This window comes from Dendropsophus ebraccatus, chromosome 3 (assembly GCF_027789765.1).
Source record: "Dendropsophus ebraccatus isolate aDenEbr1 chromosome 3, aDenEbr1.pat, whole genome shotgun sequence".
Classification (NCBI taxonomy): domain Eukaryota; kingdom Metazoa; phylum Chordata; class Amphibia; order Anura; family Hylidae; genus Dendropsophus; species Dendropsophus ebraccatus.
The window spans coordinates 191,140,393-191,163,884 of NC_091456.1; the positions used below are offsets into that span (position 1 = coordinate 191,140,393).

The 23,492-nt window shown below is 45.5% G+C and overlaps 1 protein-coding gene across 1 annotated transcript; it reads left to right on the plus strand.

Moving 5' to 3' along the window:
• Nucleotides 1–11,509: 11,509 nt before the first annotated feature.
• LOC138786625 (zinc finger protein 420-like) lies at nt 11,510–23,209 on the plus strand. Its single transcript, XM_069963606.1, has 6 exons — nt 11,510–11,746; nt 12,476–12,643; nt 12,737–12,860; nt 12,947–13,197; nt 13,239–13,644; nt 19,945–23,209. Exons 1-6 carry the CDS (start codon nt 11,669–11,671, stop codon nt 21,876–21,878), a joined length of 2,961 nt encoding a protein of 986 aa, XP_069819707.1. The 5' UTR covers nt 11,510–11,668; the 3' UTR covers nt 21,879–23,209.
• Nucleotides 23,210–23,492: the final 283 nt, after the last annotated feature.

The window sequence follows — 23,492 nt, forward strand, 5'->3', positions numbered from 1 at the left end:
ACTTGCACTGTACCTATATGACTACACCTATATATATTGCCCTCTGAAGAGACTGGAGATGATCAGAGCGTGACAGAGAGATGTTCTGGATGAAGAAGAGGAATGCTGGAAGCACGTCAATGAGAACAGCTCCTGGAAAGTTATCATTTATAGTCACAATACCAAAGGAACGAAGGAGAGACACTTATCTATAAACTATTTTTGAATAATAAAACATTGTATTACCCTGACTGCGCAGTACAGGATGCTACTGACCATTTATGGACTGGCCTATCAGAGTGTGACATGTATGTGTCTTGTGACTTGGAACCCCGCCTGTATTGGATGTTACATATTTCATATGAATGAGTAGTACCGCCCCATATTCTGTCTATAAAATGTGATTACCATAATAAAACTTGGGCCATTATCCAGGCTTATAATCATGATACAATGTCTTATCTGTGTCCGTGATTTATAAGTGACGAGTTAGTAATACTGCAGGTTACAACTCTAGATATATTTAAAAAACCATCCATCCTGGGTATTTGACTTTTTCTCCATAGTGACGGGTCAACATCTAAATTTAGACTTATCAAAACGAAAAAACACCTGGACTCACTGGGAGAGACACATCCCCCATCAGCGGACCCCCACCAACTCCCAGGGGAGTTGGTGGGTCAAGTTACACAGAAAGATTATCTGACAGATTGTAAAAAAACTAATAACCTGTAACCCCATCTATAACATCTAACCTTATTAATGGCTGAATGGATCATATTATCTTTGGCATTAGTGGAACAAATTATTATCATCCCAGATATACAAACACTGTATTCCAGTCTCATTCTCTTCTCCACTCTCATATTGAGTATAGGGCTGAACCCTCACCTAGTAATTTCTTGACCTCCAAAATGGTGGATGACTGGAAGTCCTAATATGGTCGTGTCTAAATGGTCACATGGGTAATGTATGGATCATAGTGAGATATAGCTACGTGTCCAGCTTGACCAATCCACTTGGAGCTTTGCCAGTATACCATTTTGGGGATATAAGTTGTACTGGGTGTAACCATATTTGGGCATAAGTGTATATATTTTCTCGGTCAAGAGAGTATATAGACTTAGAAGGTTAGTTGGTTGGGGGGCTTTTTGTATACCATCTTTCAGGAGAAGCCTCCACGCACATCTGGGGTTTGTTAGCCCCCACCTCAGGAATTCACCCAAGGAAGTTCTTTGTTCTCGAGCCAAATCTTCAGTCACCATTGGAAATGGACTACACCCCCATCGTTTTTGGGACTCGGAGACTTAAAACCATAGAGACACTCTTAAGCCATTTGTAAGACTATTGCCTTATTTCTCTTATGATTGATATCCTGCTCATGTGCCTTTTTGTAACTCCTCTGTGAAGAATTAAATACACCATATTTTTACCTACAAGTATTTCTCTGCCTTTCTGGACAGTTCAAATTTCCCTCCAAGCATAATTTCCTTTAAAACCTGATTTTACAACACAGATAATCTGCCAAAGATTTGAAGCCAAAGCCAGGAATGGATTTAAAAAGAGGAGAAATCTCAGGCTTTCCTTTATGACCTGATCTCTGATTATAGTCTGTTTCTGGCTTTGGCTTCAAATTTTTGGCAGATAATCTGTCTGTGTAAATGGACCCTAACACTGGTACTTTGTTTTAATCTTTTTTTTACTTTTTGTAACCTTATTTTATTTATATTTTTCAATCTTAATTGCATTCTGCAAGGCTGGGTTCACACTATGTTTTTGCAATCCGTTTTTAAAAAAACAATGCATTTGTGTGCATCCGTTTTGACCTGTTCTATTGACTTCCATTATTAAAAAAAAAAAATTGATGAAAACGGATCTGTTTTTTTTAACGTACCCAAAATCGTAGTCAACCTCATTTTCGTGTCCGTTAAAAACGTTCATCAGGAGCTGATAGCTCCTCTCCGTCGCCCCATGTAATAGGCCCCTTACTCTGTCCTGCATTCACATGGGGACTGGCAGTCTCTGATATTGGGTCAGTGCGGGGCGAAGGGTCATGTTGCCCAGTGAGTCAGGCTGGTTTTCTGCATGCAGGATTTGGCCATTGGGTTCATTTCAGTTGATTTTGAATGATTTTAGTAACACACGGTAAGTTTCATTATTTCATGCTGGGATCATACATCGTGTTTTCCGTGGGGTCTTTGTGTATGTACAATAAAGCTTTACATTTATACACTTATTTTGCTTGGATGTGCACTCCTTGTATAACACACCACTTTGCTCCTTTTTGTGTATGCACTTACTGTATATGATACATCCATCCTACAGTTATGGCCAAAAGTTTTGAGAATGACACAAATATTATATTTTCCCATGATCTGCTGGCCTCTGGTTTTTATGTGTGTTTGTCAGATGTTTTTATCACATACAGAAATATAATTGCAATCGTTTTATGAGTAACAAAAGCTTATACTGACAGTTACAATGAGTTACTGCAGCAAGTAAGTATTTGCAGTGTTTCGCCTTCTTCTTCAGGACCTCTGCAATTCTCCCTGGCTGCTCTCATTTAACTTCTGGACCAAATCCTGACTGATAGCCGTCCATTCTTGTACAATCAATGCTTGCATTTTGTCAGAATTTGTTGGTTTTTGTTTGTCCACCCGTCTCTTGATGATTGACCACAAGTTCTCAATGGGATTAAGATCTGGGGAGTTTCCAGGCCATGGACCCAAAATCTTTACGTTTTGTTCCCTGAGCCATTTAGTTATCACCTTTGCTTTATGGCAAGGTGCTCCATCATGCTGGAAAAGGCATTGTTGATGGCCAAACTGCTCTTGGACGGTTGGGAGAAGTTGCTCTTGGAGGACATTCTGGTACCATTCTTTATTCATGGCTGTGTTTTTAGGCAAGACTGTGAGAGAGCCGATTCCCTTGGCTGAGAAGCCACCCCACACATGAATGGTTTCAGGATGCCGGTTACAGTTGGCATGAGACAAGACTGGTGGTAGCGCTCACCTCGTCTTCTCCCAATAAGCTGTTTTCCAGATATCCCAAACAATCGGAAAGGGGATTCATCAGAGAAAATGACCCCAGTCCTCAGCAGTCCACTCCTGTACCTTTTGCAGAGGATCAGTCTGTCCCTGATGTTTTTTCTGGAGAGAAGTGGCTTCTTTGTTGCCGTCCTTGAGACCAGGCCTTGCTCCAAGAGACTCTGCCTCACAGTGCACAGTGCAGATGCACTCACACCTGCCTGCTGCCATTCCTGAGAAAGCTCTGCACTGCTGGTAGCCCGATCCCGCAGCTGAAACACTTTTAAGAGACGGTCCTGGCGCTTGCTGGTCTTTCTTGGGCGCCCTGGAGCCTTTTTGGCAACAATGGAACCTCTCTCCTTGAAGTTCTTGATGATGCGATAGATTGTTGACTGAGGTGCAATCTTTATAGCTGCAATACTCTTCCCTGTTAGGCCATTTTTGTGCAGTGCAATGATGACAGAACGTGTTTCTTTAGAGATAATCATGGTTAACAGAAGAGAAACAATGATGCCAAGCACCAGCCTCCTTTTAAAGTGTCAAGTGGTGTCATTCTTACTTAATCATGACAGATTGATCTCCAGCCCTGTCCTCATCAACACCCACACCTGTGTTAATGGAGCAATCACCATTGGCCATGACTGTACATCAATCATACACCCACACACACACACACTTATAGGCTATGTTCACACAACGTATGATTCCGGCCGTAGTGCGGACCGCGAATATACGCCCGTAGTTTTGAGGTTGATGCGTTCGCTTGAAAATATAAGATATATGGCCGCACAATGCACACTACGTATGAACTTACGACCGGATCGTATACAGCGCCGTGAAAAATGAACAAGACCATTGTTTGAGGTCGGAAATGTTCCAACTCACAGCCGTGGTTTCCCATGCGGTCCCGTACGAAGTACTTATTTCAGCAAAATTGAAATTTATTTTTCGATCCAAAAGGTTCTGTGTTTTATTGGGCTGGGCGAAGATTTCCAAGTAAATGACCTGCTTCAGGTCGCTTCGAAAAAAGCTAGGGAAGCATAACTGTACTACGGGCGTATGTCTGCGGTTCGTACGCATCCGGCCGCATGTCGATTTTTCCCATGGACGTAGTTTCAGCCGCACATGTCCGGCCGGAAACGTACGTAGTGTGAACATAGCCATATACTATACATACAGCGTATACACACACATACACTTATATACTATACATACAGCTTATACACACACACATACACTTATATACTATACATACAGCTTATACACACACATCCACTTACTGTATATACTATACATACAGCTTATACACACACACACACACATACACTTATATATTATACATACAGCATATACACACACACATACACTATACATACAGCATATACACACACACACATACACACACACACACACGTATACTATACATACACACATGTACACCAGTATACTATACATCCATCCTACACACACACACACACACATGCATGTATACTATACATCCATCCATCATATACATACACGTATATACTATACATACCATATATACGCACACAACACAAACTTAGTTTCTATTACACCAACAGATTATCTGATTTTTTTAAAGACAAAGCCAGGAGTGGATGTGAAAAAAGGAGAAATCTCAGTCTTTCCTTTATGATCTATTCTCTGTTTAAAGTCCATTCCTGGCTTTGGCTTCAAATTTTTGGCAGATAATCTGTCAAATAATCTCATGGACCCTTACTTTGAAGGCAGATAAACTACAGGGGGTCCATGTGGTTCAGATCTCAGCTTCAGCTCTTCTTGGTCTTGATCTGCCTAAGTGAGGTGTACAGGGACTGCCAGGGGTTAATTGGTTCGGGTAGTAAGGAGTTAACAGTCCGATGCCAGTGTTCCCTCCCCTCTCAGTTCTATTGGAGGGTTGGTTGTTAGGGGGTGTAAGTAAGCCCGGTCCAATGTGTTAGCCCCTTCCTGTCAGTGAGCTTCTTCCTTCTCCTCAGACAAGCCAGGACATCCCTCCCTCCCTAGTTAAGGGGTACGCCAGCGTGGGGGCGGGGAGGAGGTGGCCGAGGGAAAAGACGTCCACTCACCTCCCCGGTTCCAGCGGCGGGTCCCATATCGCGGCGCTCCGGTGCCCAGTTCCCGGCCGCTTCCAGGTGTCTGACGCAGGCCCGAGACGTCTTCAAGTCCGCTCGGATCCCGCCTCCTTCACTGAGTGCCTGAGCGGACCTGAGACGTATCGTCTCGAGCGGCGTCAGACACCTGAAAGCGTCCGGGAACCGGGCACCGCGATGCGGGACCCGCCGATTGAACCGGGGAGGTAAGTGGACGTCTTTCCCTCGGCCACCTCCTTCCCGGTCCCAGCGAAAACGTGCCCCCACCCTGGAGTACGCCTTTATGGTTAGAATTCTAACACATGTTTCCAGTCACTAGATTCTGAAGTTAAGTCACAGCTGTTGGCGGTTATGAGAAGTTGCGAGGTGTGAAGGTGGTAGTGCCCGCTGGGAGCGGCGGCTGGCATACCCTGCGTGGAGACCTCCCTTTTCTGGCAATTCTAAATGGTTTTAAAGAAAAGGTTATGACAATAGAAATAAAGCTGTGGCCTTCTACCGCCCAAAAAAAAGTTATTCTGTCCATGTTATATTATGAGTTATATCACAGACTAAGGGGATTAAGGGGTTAAGTGTTATCCTGGTAGTCCCTCCTCCTCACAGCCGCTCTTGTGCCTAGTGCAGTGTAAAAACGAATAACCTATAACCCCATCTATAACATCTAACCTTATTGATGACTGAACGGATCATATTATCTTTGGCATTAGTGAAATCCGAATATTATTATCCAAAATTAAATATATGGTGTTTCCAGCCTCATTCTCTTCCCTCATCTTAAACTGAATATAGGGCTGAACTTTCCCCTGGTAGTTTTCTGACCTCCAAAATGGTGGACGACTGGAAGTCCTAATATGGTCATGTCCTGAGGGTCACATGGGCAATGTATGGATCATAACCAGATATCATTACGTGTCCAGCCTGACCAATCCGTTTGGAGCTTTGCCAGAATACCTTATGTGGGATATAAGTTGTACTGGGTGTAACCAGATTTGGTCATCAGATTTGGTCATGGTTGCTCAATTTAAAGAGGAACTCCAGGTAGAGGTTAATAAAAAAAAACTGCTGCAGAAGCATATAGCATTGTTTACCTATCTAACCCACCAAAAATCCATTTGTTTTGGGGGTCTTTGTCCTGTATTGTGTGGTTGTACTTTCTGGTTGAGCAGTTTTATGGTGCGTTCACACCTACAGGATCTGCAGCTGATTTTCTGCAGCAGATTTCAGTTAAATAACTGAACACAGCATCAAATCTGATGCTGTGCTCAGTTATTTAACTGAAATCTGCTGCAGAAAATCAGCTGCAGATCCTGTAGGTGTGAACACACCCTTACACAGTACTACAGGTTCCAGAATGCAATGCTTTCCCTCAGCTGTTCATCACAGTCCCCCACCCTGCCCATTCCCCGCCCAAATCTGTTGCAGAACATCTAGGCTGTGTTCACACATTGCAGTTTCATTGTGTTACTGAATTATATGCAGTGCTTTATCATTTCATTGTGGTCCCACCCACACACAGCACGCTGTATTCTCTACCTGTAACACCACACAGCATGCTGTATTCTCTACCTGTAACACCACACAATACACTGTATTCTCTACCTGTAACACCACACAGCACACTGTATTCTCTACCTGTAACACCACACAGCACACTGTATTCTCTACCTGTAACACCACACAGCACGCTGTATTCTCTACCTGTAACACCACACAGCACGCTGTATTCTCTACCTGTAACACCACACAGCACACTGTATTCTCTACCTGTAACACCACACAGCACGCTGTATTCTCTACCTGTAACACCACACAGCACGCTGTATTCTCTACCTGTAACACCACACAGTACACTGTATTCTCTACTTGTAACACCACACAGCTCGCTGTATTCTCTACCTGTAAAACCACACAGCACACTCTATTCTCTACCTGAAACACCACACTGTATTCTCTACTTGTAACACCACACGGCACGCTGTATTCTCTACATGTAACACCACACAGCACCCTGTATTCTCTACCTGTAACACCACACAGCACGCTGTATTCTCTACCTGTAACACCACACAGCACGCTGTATTCTCTACCTGTAACACCACACAGCACGCTGTATTCTCTACCTGTAACACCACACAGCACCCTGTATTCTCTACCTGTAACACCACACAGCACATTGTATTCTCTACCTGTAACACCACACAGCACGCTGTATTCTCTATGCTACATCTCTGCACATACAGCTCAACTACATGTACATTACATATATACATCTCAGCTACATGTACATTACACACATACAGCTCAGCTACATGTACATTACACACATACAGCTCAGCTACATGTACATTACACACATACAGCTCAGCTACATGTACATTACACATATATACAGCTCAGCTACATGTACATTACACATACAGCTCAGCTACATGTACATTACACACATACAGCTCAGCTACATGTACATTACACGCATACAGCTCAGCTACAGTACATGTACATTACACACATATACAGCTCAGCTACATGTACATTACACACATATACAGCCCAGCTACATGTACATTACACACATACAGCTCAGCTACATGTACATTACACGCATACAGCTCAGCTACATGTACTTTACACACATACAGCTCAGCTACATGTACATTACACACATACAGTTCAGCTACATGTACATTACACATATACAGCTCAGCTACATGTACATTACACACATACAGCTCAGCTACATGTACATTACACACATACAGCTCAGCTACATGTACATTACACACATACAGCTCAGCTACATGTACATTACACATATACAGCTCAGCTTCATGTACATTACACACATACAGCTCAGCTACATGTACATTACACACATACAGCTCAGCTACATGTACATTACACATATACAGCTCAGCTTCATGTACATTACACACATGGGGGCTGCGTTCACACTACGTATATTTCAGGCTGTATTTGGTCCTCATGTCAGGTCCTCATAGCAACCAAAACCAGGAGTGGAATAAAAACACAGAAAGGATCTGTTCACACAATGGTGAAACTGAGTGGATGGCCGCCATATAACAGTAAATAACGGCCATTATTTCAATATAACAGCCTTTGTTCTAAAATAACAGCAAATATTTGCCATTAAATGGCGGCCATCCACTCAATTTCAACATTGTGTGAACAGAGCCTTTCTGTGTTTTTAATCCACTCCTGGTTTTGGTTGCAATATGAGGACCACAATACTGACTGAAATATACGTAGTGTGAACCCAGCCACAGGGTAGATAATAAGTTTCTCTAGAAAGTTGTGTTGAAGGGGGGAAAGGGGGAAGGGGAGGGGGCGGCACAGAATAGGAATGTGTGGGGGATGGGGATGTTGTTGCTGAGACTTCCTGATACAAGTTACTGTGTGTAGCTCAGTGTTCGGGCGACATCAGTGCGGCACAGACCTGCTTTCTTTGCTGTGTGAATTATCCCCTGATGATTGCTGGTAAAGCGGGAAACACGTAGGGACATTGTACAAGAAGAGAGCAGATTGCTAAAGAGTCCTGAGCGCCCAGCTGAGTGGTGAGAAATACAGAGGAAGAAGGGAACACGGTCCTGATCTGACACTGTGCTCTGTGAGTAATAGCTTTATATATCCTACCCAGCGGTCTGTTTCTCGTTTTTCAGCCTTCCTTCCTTTGGCTTCAATTTATGGGCAGTTAATTTGCGCCTTTTTTCCCCAACACGCTTCTTGTGACCCTGTTGGTTATTTACAATGAAACAATTGATTGAGCGGTGATAATGCTTCAAAAGTTTGGCAATTTCAAGACTGCTGCATCCGTCTGCATTACTTGTATACTTGTATTGTTCAGTTTGGGTGTCCTGTATACCTATAGTGTAGAGTGGGTGGAGGTCCTGAAAACCTGTACTGTATAGTTATGGGTTCCTGTATACCTCTACTGTATAGTTGGGGGGTGTCCTGTATACCTGTAGTGTAGAATTGGTGGAAGTCCTGTATACATGTACTGTATAGTTATGGGGTCCTGTATACCCACACTGTATTGTAGGTGGAGGTCCCGTATACCTGTAGTGTATAGTTTGGGGGTCCTGTATACCTGTAGTATATAGTTGGTGGAGGTCCTGTATACCTGTAGTGTATAGCTTGGGGGTTCTGTATACCTGTGGGGTATAGTTGGTGTGGGGTCCTGTATACCTGTACTGTATAGTTGGTGGAGGTCCTGTATACCTGTAGTATATAGTTATGGGGTCCTGTATACCTGTACTGTATAGTTGGGGGGGGTGTCCTGTATACCTGTAGTGTATAGTTGGTGGAAGTCCTGTATACATGTACTCTATAGTTATGGGGTCCTGTATACCTGTACTTTATAGTAGGTGGAGGTCCCGTATGCCTGTAGTGTATGGTTTGGGGGTTCTGAATACCTGCTTTGTATAGTTTGGGGGTCCTGTATAGCTGTAGTATATAGTTGGGGGGGTTCTGTATACCTGTAGTATACCGTTGGGGGGTCCTGTATACCTGTAGTATATAGTTGGTGGAGGTCCTGTATACCTTTAGTGAATAGTTTGGGGGTTCTTTATACCTGTAGGGTATAGTTGGTGTGGGGTCCTGTACTTTATACAGTAGTTGCATGGTTGCCAAAATTTAATAAAAATTTTCAAGGGACAATTTAGCATTGACAACAAGGGCTGTGGCTTATTGTAGGTGTGGCCTATTGTGGGTGTGGTTTACGGGGTGTGCCATGTCACCATTGTTTTTTTATGTGTTTTCTTCAGAATTATCCAGTTAGAACTTTGCAGTCAGAACAACACAAAGGATGAGGGGTGTAGTAGTAGTAATAGTAGGAACAGCTATGGGGCAGGGGTGTAGCCAGGAGTCATGGAGCCCCTTAGCAAACAACTGCATGGGGCCCCATGAAACCTTGAAAACTGGGGCAGACTGCGTGTGACTTGGGGAGACTGGGGGTAGCTGGGGCAGACTCAGGGTGACTGGGGAAGACTGGGAGTGACTGGTGGAGACTGGGTGTGACTGGAGGAGACTGGGGGTGACTGGAGGAGACTGGGGGTGACTGGAGGAGACTGGGGGTGACTGGAGGAGACTGGGGGTGACTAGGGCAGACTGGGGGTAGCTGGAGCAAACTTGGGCAGACTGGGGGTGACGGGCAGACTGGGGGTAGCTGAGGCAGACTGGGGGGGTGACTGGAGCAGACTGGGGGTGACTGGGGCAGACCGGGGGTGACTGGGGCAGACCGGGGGGGGGGGGGGTGACTGGAGGAGACTTGGGGTAGCTGGGGCAAACTGGGGCAGACTGGGGTTGACTGGGACAGACTAGGCGTGATGGGCAGACTTGGGGTAGCAGACTGGAGGTCCCGCCCCAGCCGGATTTCATTGGCTGCTCCACTCCGGGCTTCCTAGCAGTCAAAATCAGACCCTGCCGGACCCCCGATCCTAATCCGAGCGTTTAGTATTAGGCTGCATTCCCACGTTCCGTGATCCTAACGGATCACGGACGTGGAATGCATGTACCGGAGTCCCCCCGCTCCCGGACAGCATCTGTTTTTTAGATTATGATTAGCATTGGGGGCCATTATGGGGCGGGGCTTGCCAGGACGTAAATTAACCGGGACTGGTGACAACTATGTAGTTGGGGTAGAGGATCTACCATATATTTCTGTGGATCTGTTGTGAGGCAGCTGCCCTAGCAACCGGTCAGATTCCAGCTCCCTTTGAAAATGAAAGTAATAATCCTATTGGTTGCTAAGGCTTCAGCACTAATGATGTCACCTGTGTGCAGTGAGGAGATTCTCCCAGTCATACCACATACAGTACCATATACCATATACAGTACCATATACCACATACAGTGCCACATACCGTACCATATACCACATACAGTACCATATACCACATACAGTACCATATACCACATACAGTACAATATACAGTACCATATACCACATATAGTACCATATACAGTACCATATACCATATACCACATACAGTACCATATACCACATACAGTACCATATACCATATACCACATACAGTACCATATACCATATATAGTACCATATACCATATACTACATACAGTACTATATACAACATACAGTACCATCAGCTCATCCAGCACAGCGGAGTCCTGCATACACTGAGCAGCAGCCCCTGATCAAGTGACTCCTCCTCCTCCTCAATGTGACTGATCACATGACTGTGACATCATGGCAGGTCCTGGAAGCGCAGGGCTCCTGTGTCTTCCTGACTTGTTTATCAGCTGCTGCTGGATTGCCCCGCCCCTTGCCTCCTGAGCATTAATCACTGGAGAGGAGGAGGGGCCAGACACAAGGTACAGGTGGAAATCCTTCCTGCCCCTCCCCCTCCTCCTGCTAGTGTGCTCTGCTGCTGCTGCCTCCTGGGATCTGCCCACTGGTTGGCTACTTTGTTGTACTTTTTCTTCCCATTCTTTATTATACATTGTATCCTCTACTTTCTATCCATCTCTCCAGGATCCTCTGCTGATATCTTCTATATAAGAGACCGACCCATCAACCATGGAGAGAGACAGAGACAAGATGGCCGAGAGGATAATAACCCTCACCCTACACATACTCTTCCTGCTTACTGGGGAGGTGAGGGATTCTGGGAGTGATGTCATCATGACATCATTCTTATCTATGGAATAACAGATGGATAGGACTGGAGGGGTGAGAGATTCTGGGAGTGATGTCATCATGACATCATTCTTATCTATGGAATAACAGATGGATAGGACTGGGGAGGTGAGGGATTCTGGGAGTGATGTCATCATGACATCATTCTTATCTATGGAATAACAGATGGATAGGACTGGAGAGGTGAGGGATTCTGGGAGTGATGTCATCATGACATCATTCTTATCTATGGAATAACAGATGGATAGGACTGGAGAGGTGAGGGATTCTGGGAGTGATGTCATCATGACATCATTCTTATCTATGGAATAACAGATGGATAGGACTGGGGAGGTGAGGGATTCTGGGAGTGATGTCATCATGACATCATTCTTATCTATGGAATAACAGATGGATAGGACTGGAGAGGTGAGGGATTCTGGGAGTGATGTCATCATGACATCATTCTTATCTATGGAATAACAGATGGATAGGACTGGGGAGGTGAGGGATTCTGGGAGTGATGTCATCATGACATCATTCTTATCTATGGAATAACAGATGGATAGGACTGGGGAGGTGAGGGATTCTGGGAGTGATGTCATCATGACATCATTCTTATCTATGGAATAACAGATGGATAGGACTGGAGAGGTGAGGGATTCTGGGAATGGATGGAGTGATAGTAATGTGTCTCTCCATACACAGGATTACACAGTAGTGAAGAAGTCCTCTAGTGGGCGCTGTGGGGCCCCTGGGTGTGAAGGATGGGGAAGAACCCTGAGCCCAATCCCGGGGCCCCTGATACATGAGGAAATGGAGGAAGAGAAGATTCTAGAAGTTACCAACAAGATGGTGGAGCTGCTGAGTGGAGAGGTGAGACTGTGGCTGCTGGGAATGCTGGGACATTATACAGTAACACCACTGGAGGGGTGGGGGGGATGACTGTGTGATCATTGTGTGTGTCAGGTTCCTATAAGGTGTCAGGACGTGGCTGTCTATTTCTCCATGGAGGAGTGGGAGTATGTAGAAGGACACAAGGATCAGTACAAGGATGTGATGCTGGAGGATCAGCAGCCCCTCCCATCAGCAGGTAATAGACAGGACTATATACACACCTCCTCTCTGTATTATCTGGATGGAAAGAATGAATTCAGTCTCTGTATGTGTTCCCTCCAGTCAGATCCAGTAAGAGAACAGCACCAGAGAGATGTCCCCGTCCTCTTCTCCCACAGGATCAGGATCAGGTAGATGGAGATGTTCCCTATGATCTGTACATCCCACCTGACTTCTCCTACTGTCTGATGACTTTACAATATTTCTCTCACATCTTACGAATCAGGGGGAAGATGGGAACAATATTAATGCTCCAGAGACAGATGACAGCAGTGATGAGCAGTATAAGGAGAAAATTACTGGAGGGAAGAAACTGAACTGTTTTAATGCTACAGACATTAGGGTAAACCAAGAGGCGGATGAAGAAGAGACAGAAGAGACAGATGACAGCAGTGATGAGCAGTATAAGGAGAAAATTACTGGAGGGAAGAAACTGAACTGTTTTAATGCTACAGACATTAGGGTAAACCAAGAGGCGGATGAAGAAGAGACAGATGACAGCAGTGATGAGCAGTATAAGGAGGACATTTCTTTTGGGAAGAATCTGAACTATATGAATGCTACAGACATAAGAGCAAAAGAAGAAGAAGAGACAGATGACAGCAGTGATGAGCAGTATAAGGAGGAAGTTACTGGAGGGAAGAAACTGAACTGTTTTAATGCTACAGACATTAGGGTAAAGGAAGAGGCGGATGAAGAAGGGACAGATGACAGCAGTGATGAGCAGTATAAGGAGGACATCACTACAGGTAACCGCCCAGGTGAGTAGTGATGTCACTCACATTCTCCTCAGTCATCGGCTGTAACTATTCTGTGTGGAATATTATAAGTTCTGTGTCCTTTAAGTTTTCTAGCTATATAATCAGTCAGCCCAGGGCCGATTCTAGCTGTTCTGCTGCCTGAGGCGAGAACAGAAATAGCGCCCCCCCCCCCAACTGAGATCAACATTATATAAACACCAAATAATCCCACCACATAATGACTGCATATCACCACTCCATAGTGACTAAATACTATCACCATTATTACCACTACAAGGGAAAAATTCCGCCACATCCTGAACTCGCTACCTCTGCTTAATGACTGATCAATACCACCAGTACTGCTACTGAATAAAAAACACTGTATAGAGTCCAGCATTACCCCCACACAGTGACAGTATAGTGATCAGGGTGCAGTTACATCCAGTGACTCACAGCCGACGTCTTCTCTCATCAGAGTTGTTCACTTTCTCTTTTCTTCTCCATTCGGATCAGACTCCATCATGAAGACTTCTGTTAGCCATGATCCCCGCAGCATCTATTGGACAGACATTTTAGGCTCCACACTATTATAATCCCCATTCTCCTCATGTAGTCATAATCCCCCCAGGCAGTTATAATCCCCCCATCTCCTCCTGTAGTCATAATCCCTGTGTCCCCCATCTCCTCATAATCCTCCAATCTCATCATAATCCCCCCCACCTGTGTCTCACCATCTCCTCATATTCCTCCTGTGCCCTCCATAATCCTCCCATCTCCTCATATTCCTCCTGTGTCCCCCCATCTCCCCACAATCACCCCCTGTATCAGCCATCTCCTGTGTCCCCCCCCATCTCCCCACAATCACCCCCTGTATCATCCATCTCCTGTGTCCCCCATCTCCCCACAATCACCCCCTGTATCAGCCATCTCCTGTGTCCCCCCCCCATCTCCCCACAATTACCCCCTGTATCATCCATCTCCTGTCCCCCCCATCTCCCCACAATCACCCCCTGTATCATCCATCTCCTGTGTCCCCCATCTCCCCACAATCACCCCCTGTATCAGCCATCTCCTGTGTCCCCCCCAATCTCCCCACAATTACCCCCTGTATCATCCATCTCCTGTGTCCCCCATCTCCCCACAATCACCCCCTGTATCATCCATCTTCTGTGTCCCCCATCTCCCCACAATCACCCCCTGTATCAGCCATCTCCTGTGTCCCCCCATCTCCCCACAATCTCCCCCTGTATCATCCATCTCCTGTGTCATCCATCTCCCCACAATCACCCCCTGTATCATCCATCTCCTGTGTCCCCCCATCTCCCCACAATCACCCCCTGTATCATCCATCTCCTGTGTCCCCCCATCTCCCTACAATCACCCCCTGTATCATCCATCTCCTGTGTCCCCCATCTCCCCACAATCACCCCCTGTATCATCCATCTCCTGTGTCCCCCATCTCCCCACAATCTGTGGTCACTATACACTATGTGGGGGCTATATTGTGTGGTCACTATACACTATGTGGGGGCTATACTCTGTGGTCACTATACACTATGTGGGGGCTATACTCTGGTCACTATACACTATGTGGGGGCTATACTCTGTGGTCACTATACACTGTGGGGGCTATACTCTGTGGTCACTATACACTATGTGGGGGCTATACTGTGTGGAGATTATACAATATGGGGGGCTATACTATATTGGGACTATACACTATGTGGCTATACTTTGTGGGGATTATAAACTATGTGTGGGCTATACTCTGTGGGTACTATACTATGTGAGCACTATACAGTATGTGGGGGCTATATTGTGTGGACATTATACACTATGTGGGGACTATATAGGGGAGCACAGGAGTTGGCCTAACTACTATATGGGGCACAGAGTTGCAGAATTAATACTACAGTACAATCCTAGTGGCTGGAGAAGATGGATGCAGCCTATGCATCCATCTTCTTCAACCATCAGCATTCAAATAGCAAGCTTTTAGGTTTGTGTGAACCTGAACTTATTGTATTTAAAAATGTGTATATATGTCTTTTTATACAGTTATATCACTTTTGTGTGTGTGTGTGTGGGGGGGGGGGGGGGCGCCATTTGCCCTCTCTGCCTAGGGCACCGAAACTCCTTGTCCCAGCCCTGCCTGTATCATCCATCTCCTGTGTCCCCCCCATCTCCCCACAATCACCCCCTGTATCATCCATCTCCTGTGTCCCCCCCATCTCCCCACAATCACCCCCTGTGTCCCCCCATCTCCTGTGTCCCCCCCATCTCCCCACAATCACCCCCTGTATCATCCATCTCCTGTGTCCCCCCCATCTCCCCACAATCACCCCCTGTATCATCCATCTCCTGTGTCCCCCCATCTCCCCACAATCACCCCCTGTATCATCCATCTCCTGTGTCCCCCCATCTCCCCACAATCACCCCCTGTATCATCCATCTCCTGTGTCCCCCCATCTCCCCACAATCACCCCCTGTATCATCCATCTCCTGTGTTCCCCCATCTCCCCCTGTATCATCCATCTCCTGTGTCCCCCCCATCTCCCCACAATCACCCCCTGTATCATCCATCTCCTGTGTCCCCCCCATCTCCCCACAATCACCCCCTGTATCATACATCTCCTGTGTCCCCCCCATCTCCCCCTGTATCATCCATCTCCTGTGTCCCTCCATCTCCTGTGTCCCTCCATCTCCTGTGTCTCCCCACAATCACCCCCTGTATTATCCATCTCCTGTGTCCCCCCATCTCCCCACAATCACCCCCTGTATCATACATCTCCTGTGTCCCCCCATCTCCCCACAATCACCCCCTGTATCATACATCTCCTGTGTCCCCCCATCTCCCCACAATCACCCCCTGTATCATACATCTCCTGTGTCTCCCCACAATCACCCCCTGTATCATCCATCTCCTGTGTCCCCCCATCTCCCTACAATCACCCCCTGTATCATCCATCTCCTGTGTCCCCCCCATCTCCCCCTGTATCATCCATCTCCTGTGCCCCCCCATCTCCCCACAATCACCCCCTGTATCATCCATCTCCTGTGTCCCCCATCTCCCTACAATCACCCCCTGTATCATCCATCTCCTGTGTCCCCCCCATCTCCCCCTGTATCATCCATCTCCTGTGCCCCCCCCATCTCCCCATAATCACCCCCTGTATCATCCATCTCCTGTGCCCCCCCCCATCTCCCCACAATCACCCCCTGTATCATCCATCTCCTGTGTCCCCCCCATCTCCCTACAATCACCCCCTGTATCATCCATCTCCTGTGTCCCCCCCATCTCCCCCTGTATCATCCATCTCCTGTGCCCCCCCCATCTCCCCACAATCACCCCCTGTATCATCCATCTCCTGTGCCCCCCCCATCTCCCCACAATCACCCCCTGTATCATCCATCTCCTGTGCCCCCCCCCCATCTCCCCACAATCACCCCCTGTATCATCCATCTCCTGTGTCCCCACAATCTCCCCCTGTATCATCCATCTCCTGTCCCCCCCCATCTCAGTAAAGTAAAACAAAAAAACAGGCCAGCAGCTACTCACCTCACCACTCGTTCCCCCGCTGTCCCTGTGGCTTCCTGGTCACTTCCTGTTAGGCTGATCACAGATCTCATAGAGCAGCCTGACCAGGAAGACATCACTGGCTGCTCCAGATCACTTCTAGATCGCAGCACTAACACAGCCTGTGATCTAGAAGTGACTGGCACAGAGCAGAAAGCTGATAGTTCCCTGCTCTGAGCCTCCTGTCAGCTGTGTGTGCCTCCTAATAAGGACACAGACACAGCTGACAGCAGGGGGCGCTCCTATAGTGCAGGAGCAGGGAGTCCGGCATCACACTGGAGTCCCTTCTTCTGCACGTATATTCCGTGTGCGGTACGCTATTAGCGTAGCACGCCCCGGAATACTACAGGAGCAGAGACATCAGTCTATGGCTGATCTCTCTGCTCCTGTAGTCAGTGAGAGGTCAGGCATATAATATATGCATGAAAGCTCACTGTGCAGGGGCGGCCAGTGCCGCCCCCTGCAGGGTCGTGGGAGCTGCCGCCTGAGGCGAAGACTTCACTTCGCCTCATGGCAGATGCGGGCCTGATTCAGCCTAAGTTCTAATATAATATAGATGAGGATGTGACGCGGCTGCAGGTAATAACACATGATGTGTGTATAATATATGGAATACTGCCATATAATATGTGTGCGCTGTGCCGCCCTGTAGCTGGGTTGTGCTTCACTATCTGGAGAAAAGTGCGGCACTGCCAGCAGAATATTCCCCGTCTGATGAACATGTCTCCAGTTCTGTTAGAATTTCCCACACTTGAATAGTCGTGTCCCACCGGCCCCCGGACTGATGGCGTCTGTAGCTTTTATACATTTCCCTCTATTTCAACCATTAAACTCTATAAGACCTGAACTCAAGGTCAACGAGTTTTCAACGGGTTTGGCCGATATTCATAACCAAAATCAGCCTGAGAACAACATAGAGTTCCTGCAGATGATATTATTACCCATAATGCACAGTGACGCTGGAGTCCTGTTTTACTCTATGAGCCAGATCACACGGAGCAAAAGCCTCGGAATTAGCGGAATGTCCACCGGCCTCAGTGTGTCAGTGGGAGAGCTCGCCCGTCTCCGCTTCTGCCATTCTATAATTTTTATTATGTTACATAAAAAAGAGTAACTTTCCATGTCTGCAATATGTTTAAAGTGACTGTACCATCAGGCCCAGGCTGAAGCACTGGAGGCGGCCGACCCACCCTTATTGGGAGGAAACCCACTAAGGGTCATGGAGGGGCTGGGGTTTCTTCCCACTAATGGTGGGTCGGCCGCCTCCAGTGCTTCAGCCTGGGCCTGGCGATACAGTCACTTTAACCTCTTATGGATGTATGACGTACCCGTACGTCATGTGCTCGCAAGAGGTGTTCAGAGCAGGGACGCGAGGCGACCCCGCTCTTAACCGCCGCGGTCCCAGGTGCCGCGTGTAGCCCAAGACTGCGGGTATTAGCGGGAACGGTCCGATCGCCATGCCCGCTAATACAATAATCAGATGCAGCTGTCAAAGTTGACAGCTGCATCCGATTACTGTATGCAGCGTCATCCCTGGTGTCTAGTGGGGTGGATTGCTCCTCCGGGATGTTGTCCTGGAGGAGCAATCCACACATCCTGCTCTGGCCGGGGTCTCTGCCAAAATGGCGCTGATCCCGACTCGGCACTCGGATGCTTTTGGCTGCAGCAGCCGAAAGCATCCGAGTGCCGATCTCATTCATCTTTGCTGTATAAGTATATAGCAAAGATCTCAATGAGAGATCAAAGTGTATATACTAGAAGTTCCCCCGGGGAATGATCCTAACCCCAGGGGGGCTTCTAGTATATGTGTAAAAAAAAAAAAAAGTGTTATTAGTAAAAAGCCCCCTCCCCCAATAAAAGTCTGAATCACCCCCCTTTTCCCAGGTTATAAATAAAAGTAAATAATCTCCGCCACTAGACACCAGGGAAGTGCTGCGTACAGTAATCGGATGCAGCTGTCATCTTTGACAGCTGCATCTGATTACTGTATTAGCGGGCACGGCGATCGAACCGTGCCCGCTAATACCCGCGACAAGCGGCGGTTCAGAGTGGGGTCGCCGCACTCTGAACACCTCTTGCGGGCGCCTGACATACGGGTACGTCATGCATCCTTAAGAGGTTAAAGTGTCATGTCATGAAATTTTTTTTGCAGAAATCAATAGTCCAGGTGATTTTAAGAAACTTTGTAATTAGGTTTATTAGCCGAAAAATGCATTTTTATCATGAAAAAGCAGTTTGAAGCTCTCCCTCCTGTCTTCATTGTTCTCCTATGGAGAGAGCAAAATAAAAGACCAAAACAGGACAACAAAGAGTTAATCTACAAATCCCTCACCCTTTATCTCCTCTGACAGTCACCACTGACCTCTCTGAGCTCTGATTACAGCTGTCACCCAGCTCTGTGCCTGTAATAATCTGTTATCTGCTTTCTGCTGCCGGCTAACTCCTTCCTCTCCCCTCCCCTCTCCCCTCTCTATAGAACAGACAGGGTACGTCTGATGCAACAAGTCACAATTTCCTGATTTTTTGCAGTGGATGGAAAAGGGGAGGGCGGGGGGGGGGGGGGGCTGGTAAAAGGCTTTTCAAATGCAGATAATGGCAGATTTGGCTAATAAACCCAATTACAAAGTTTCTTAAAATCGCCTGGACTATTGATTTCTGCAAAAAAAAAAAGTAAATACGACAGTGACTCTTTAAGGTTCTATAACTGTGAAATAAGAGAGATGGTGTTTTCTCCTTTGCAGATGATTCTACCAGGAGCTCAGGGGGACATCAGATCTCCTCAGAGGATCATATCACACAAGATACATATGAGGAGCCATCTACTATCCCAGATACACCCTCAGCCCCTCACAGCAAAGATCTCTCATCTCATCCTGTTATACAAGTCCCATCTTCTGCTCCATCACAGCAAGCTGACATTTACAGAGAAGACGATGAACATCAAAGAGAAAATACAGGAAAGACTCAGGTTTCATGTTCACAATGTAAAAAGATCTTTGCTCTTAAAAAATATCTAAAGGGACATCAGAAAATTCACACAGGGGAGAAACCATTTTCATGCTCAGAATGTGAAAAATGTTTTACTCTGAAATCAAATGTTCTCAAACATCATAAAATTCACACAGGGAAAAAGCAATTTTCATGTTCAGAATGTGGGAAGTGTTTTTCTTGCAAGTCAAGTCAACTTAAACATCAAAAACATCACACAGGGGAGAAGCCATTTTCATGTTCAGAATGTGGGAAATGTTTTATTCAGAAATCAGATCTTGTTAAACATCAAAGAATTCACACTGGAGAGAAGCCATTTTCATGTTCAGAATGTGGGAAATGTTTTATTCAGAAATCACATCTTTTTCGTCATCAAAAATTTCACACAGGGGAGAAGCCACTTTCATGTTCAGAATGTGGGAAATGTTTTATTCAGAAATCAGATTTTTTTACTCATCAAAAAATACACACAGGGGAGAATCTATTTTCATGTTCAGAATGTGGGAAATGTTTTATTCATAAATCAGTTCTTGTTAAACATGAAAAAATTCACACTGGAGAGAAGCCATTTTCATGTTCAGAATGTGGGAAATGTTTTATTCATAAAGCAGATCTTGTTAAACATCAAAGAATTCACACTGGAGAGAAGCCATTTTCATGTTCAGAATGTAAGAAATGTTTTACTCAGAAATCAGATCTTGTTAACCATCAAAGAATTCACACAGGAGAGAAGCCATTTTCATGTTCAGAATGTGAGAAATGTTTTGGTCGCAAATCACATCTTCTTGAACATCAAAAAAATTCACACTGGGAGAAGCCATTTTCATGTTCAGAATGTGGGAAATGTTTTATTCAGAAATCAGATCTTGTTAGACATCAAAAAATTCACACTGGAGAGAAGCCATTTTCATGTTCAGAATGTGAGAAATGTTTTAGCCACAAATCAGGTTTTCTTAAACATCAAAAAATACACACAGGGGAGAAGCCATTTTCATGTTCAGAATGTGAGAAATGTTTTGGTCGCAAATCACATCTTCTTGAACATAAAAAAAATTCACACGGGGAGAAGCTATTTTCTTGTTCAGAATGTGGGAAATGTTTTATTCAGAAATCAGATCTTGTTAGACATCAAAAAATTCACACTGGAGAGAAGGCATTTTCATGTTTAGAATGTAAGAAATGTTTTACTCACAAAGCAAATCTTGTTAGACATCAAAAAATTCACACAGGAGCGAAGCCATTTTCATGTTCAGAATGTGGGAAATGTTTTATTTTGAAATCACAACTTTTTAGTCATCAAAAAATTCACACTGGGGAGAAGCCATTTTCTTGTTCAGAATGTGAGAAATGTTTTAGCCACAAATCAAGTTTTCTTAAACATCAAAAAATACACACAGGGGAGAAGCCATTTTCATGTTCAGAATGTGGGAAATGTTTTATTGATAAATCAGATCTTGTTAAACATCAAAGAATTCACACTGGAGAGAAGCCATTTTCATGTTTAGAATGTAAGAAATGTTTTACTCAGAAACCAAGTCTTGTTAAACATCAAAGAATTCACACAGGAGAGAAGCCATTTTCATGTTCAGAATGTGAGAAATGTTTTGGTCGCAAATCACGTCTTCTTGAACATCAAAAAAAATCACACGGGGAGAAGCCATTTTCATATTCAGAATGTGGTAAATAATTTAGTCAAATCAAATATTCTTGAACATCAAAACATTCCCACAAGTAGAAGCCACTTTCATGTTCACAATATGTGAAATGTTTTAGTCAAAAATTAAGTCGTCTTCGACATTAAAACATTCACACGGGAGTACTTACTTTCATGTTCAGAATGTGGAAAATATTTTGTTCTGAAATTAACTCGTTAGCCATCAAAAAATTCAAACAAGGAAGAAGCCGTTTTCATGTTTAAAATGTACGAAATGTTTTGCTCAAAAAATAATTCTTAAGCATCAGAGAATGCATAAAGGGGAGAAGCCGTTTTCATGCTGGTGGTAAATGAATATAAAGGATTGTAAATAATTATAAAGAGAATTCACATGAGTGATGACTGTTTGTTGTAGGAGTAATGCCAGTAGGTGCTGTAGGGGTAATGCCAGGTGGTGTTTGAAAGGTATATATTACAATATTTTATAATGATTTTTACTATTGTCAGAGATTAGTGTGCTTGCTCAGCTCTTTCATTTGCAGCTTCACTTGCACAGTCCTGGCAGGCTTTATCTGCAACTTTGTCGCTTCTTTTTAATGCTGGGAGGATTAAACTAAGATCATGTTACTGATGAACTCACTGTGATTATCCTTCCAGATATTACAAAGTTGCAGATAGGGACTTGTTTACATCATCCGTGTCGGAAGGGAGGGGGAGAAAAGATCACAGATTTTTGTGGTATTTTAGGTGTATACATAGTTATAGATAAATATATTAAGTATGTGTGTGTGTGTATATATATGCTTACATATACAGGGTGCTTGATGTTAGTATATAACAGGGGTACTCAACAACTTTTAGTGAAGGTCCACTTACCGGGGTCTATTGTCAGGTGAAGGTCCGAGCTGAACATCAGTAGGAAACGTGTTTTGTTACTTTTCACAAATGTTGTTCAACTATTTACATACAGAATTGCTGCTTATTAGCGGGAAAACTGAAATTTTTTCTCCATCACCAGCCCTTTGAAATTAGGTACAAAGGGGGTGACTGCCCTAGTAGTATATAGCCCCCCCTGTGAGCTCTCCCCCAGTAGTATATAGCTTCCTGTGCACCCCCCCAGTGCGCTCTCCCCCAGTAGTATATAGCCCCCTGTGCACTCTCCCCTGTAGTATATAGCCCCCTGTGCACTCTCACCCTGTAGTATATAGCCCCACTGTGCGCTCTCCCCCTCCCATATAGCCCCTCTTTGCACTCTCCCCTGTAGTATATAGCCCCCCTGTGTGCTCTCCCCCTGTAGTATATAGCCCCCCTGTGCACCCTCCCTGTAGTATATAGCCCCCCCTGTGCTCTCTCCCCCTCCCATATAGCCCCTCTGTGCGCTCCCCCCTGTAGTATATAGCCTCCCTGTGCACTCTCCCCCTCCCATATAGCCCCCCTGTGCACTCTCCCCCTCCTATATAGCCCCCTGTGCACTCTCACCCTGTAGTATATAGCCCCACTCTGCGCTCTCCCCCTCCCATATAGCCCCTCTGTACGCTCTCCCCTGTAGTATATAGCCCCCCTGTGTGCTCTCCCCCTGTAGTATATAGCCCCCCTGTGCACTCTCCCCCTCCCATATAGCTCCTCTGTGCGCTCCCCCTGTAGTAT

What these genes read in the sequence shown, in the direction of transcription:
- LOC138786625 (XM_069963606.1), top strand. Translation starts at nt 11,669, where the DNA reads ATGGAGAGAGACAGAGACAAGATGGCCGAGAGGATAATAACCCTCACC. An exon ending in TCTTCCTGCTTACTGGGGAG is followed by an intron (nt 11,747 to 12,475) that starts GTGAGGGATTCT and finishes CTCCATACACAG; the next exon opens with GATTACACAGTAGTGAAGAA. An exon ending in AATTACTGGAGGGAAGAAAC is followed by an intron (nt 13,198 to 13,238) that starts TGAACTGTTTTA and finishes GTAAACCAAGAG; the next exon opens with GCGGATGAAGAAGAGACAGA.